Genomic DNA, 1,000 nt, shown 5'->3' with positions numbered 1-1,000 from the left:
AGGAATGCCCCCAGCAGTGAGTGTGACAACACGCATGAAATAGTGTCTCCCAGAGAAGCTCGTCTGAACCTGGGGGTCCATGGTTCTTATTGGGGACTGGACAGGTAGGCACCCTCTGCCTAGCACGTATCAAAATTCCAGACTCCCAGAAGGAAAGAGGTGTCTTATACCTCCATGGGAGCTGTTTCCTGGTCAAGTTCCCAGCCCCCAGCCGAAGGCCAACCTTGCAGGCAGGCCTTTGTAAGGAGGAGGTCTCAGGCACTCAGTGTTAACTCTTTTCTGTACAGGGAAGTTCCCGCATACTATTACTTTTACAACACATTTTTAGTTGAGAAATCTGGAATCAGATGAAAAATACAGAGCATAATAATAGAAGCTTTATGATGGTAAGAACAACAAAATAAAATTTAAAACCAGATCATTTCTTTCTTTGCCACAGTTGAAATACATGGAGTCTAGGTCTCTTCTTGTTCTTTTAGTATTTCTCATGCCCCCCCCCCTTTTTTTTTTTGCGGTATGCGGGCCTGTTGTGGCCTCTCCCGTTGCGGAGCACAGGCTCCAGACACGCAGGCTCAGTGGCCATGGCTCACGGGCCCAGCCGCTCTGCGGCATGTGGGATCCTCCTGGACAGGGGCACGATCCCATGTCCCCTGCATCGGCAGGCGGACTCTCAACCACTGCGCCACCAGGGAAGCCCCTCTCATGCCCATTTTTAAACATAGGTATAAAAATATTACATTGCAACTTTTGAAGCATTTCGTAATTTAAAAAAATGCCTCCAGGTTGTGACCTCATTTATTGCCAAATAATTAGAAGAAGGCTGGGTAAATTTCAGTAGTAGGTAATAACATAACCAAAACCTGGGTGGAAATCCCAGAAAGTAATTACTAAGATTTAAGACACAATATGTACTAGCTGTTTACTTTCTTTTAATAGGAAAAACGTGGTCTTCGAGAAATGCGAGTTCTTGAAAATTTGAAGAATATGATCCATGAAACAA

The 1,000-nt window shown here is 45.0% G+C and overlaps 1 protein-coding gene across 1 annotated transcript in view; it reads left to right on the top strand.

The window, feature by feature from the left end:
• The window catches only part of BLOC1S5 (biogenesis of lysosomal organelles complex 1 subunit 5), a 40,384-nt gene that overhangs the window by 22,134 nt on the left and 17,250 nt on the right, over positions 1–1,000 (top strand). Inside the window, 1 exon segment of the mRNA XM_007466411.1 lies at positions 937–1,000. This exon segment is cut by the window's right edge and continues 8 nt beyond it. Within this exon segment, the coding sequence (XP_007466473.1) occupies positions 937–1,000 (64 nt within the window).

This window comes from Lipotes vexillifer, unplaced genomic scaffold (assembly GCF_000442215.2).
Source record: "Lipotes vexillifer unplaced genomic scaffold, Lipotes_vexillifer_v1.1 scaffold444, whole genome shotgun sequence".
In the NCBI taxonomy this organism is placed as follows: Eukaryota; Metazoa; Chordata; class Mammalia; order Artiodactyla; family Lipotidae; genus Lipotes; species Lipotes vexillifer.
The sequence above is the reverse complement of the archived record's forward strand: the minus strand, read 5'-3'. Positions and strand labels throughout refer to the sequence as shown.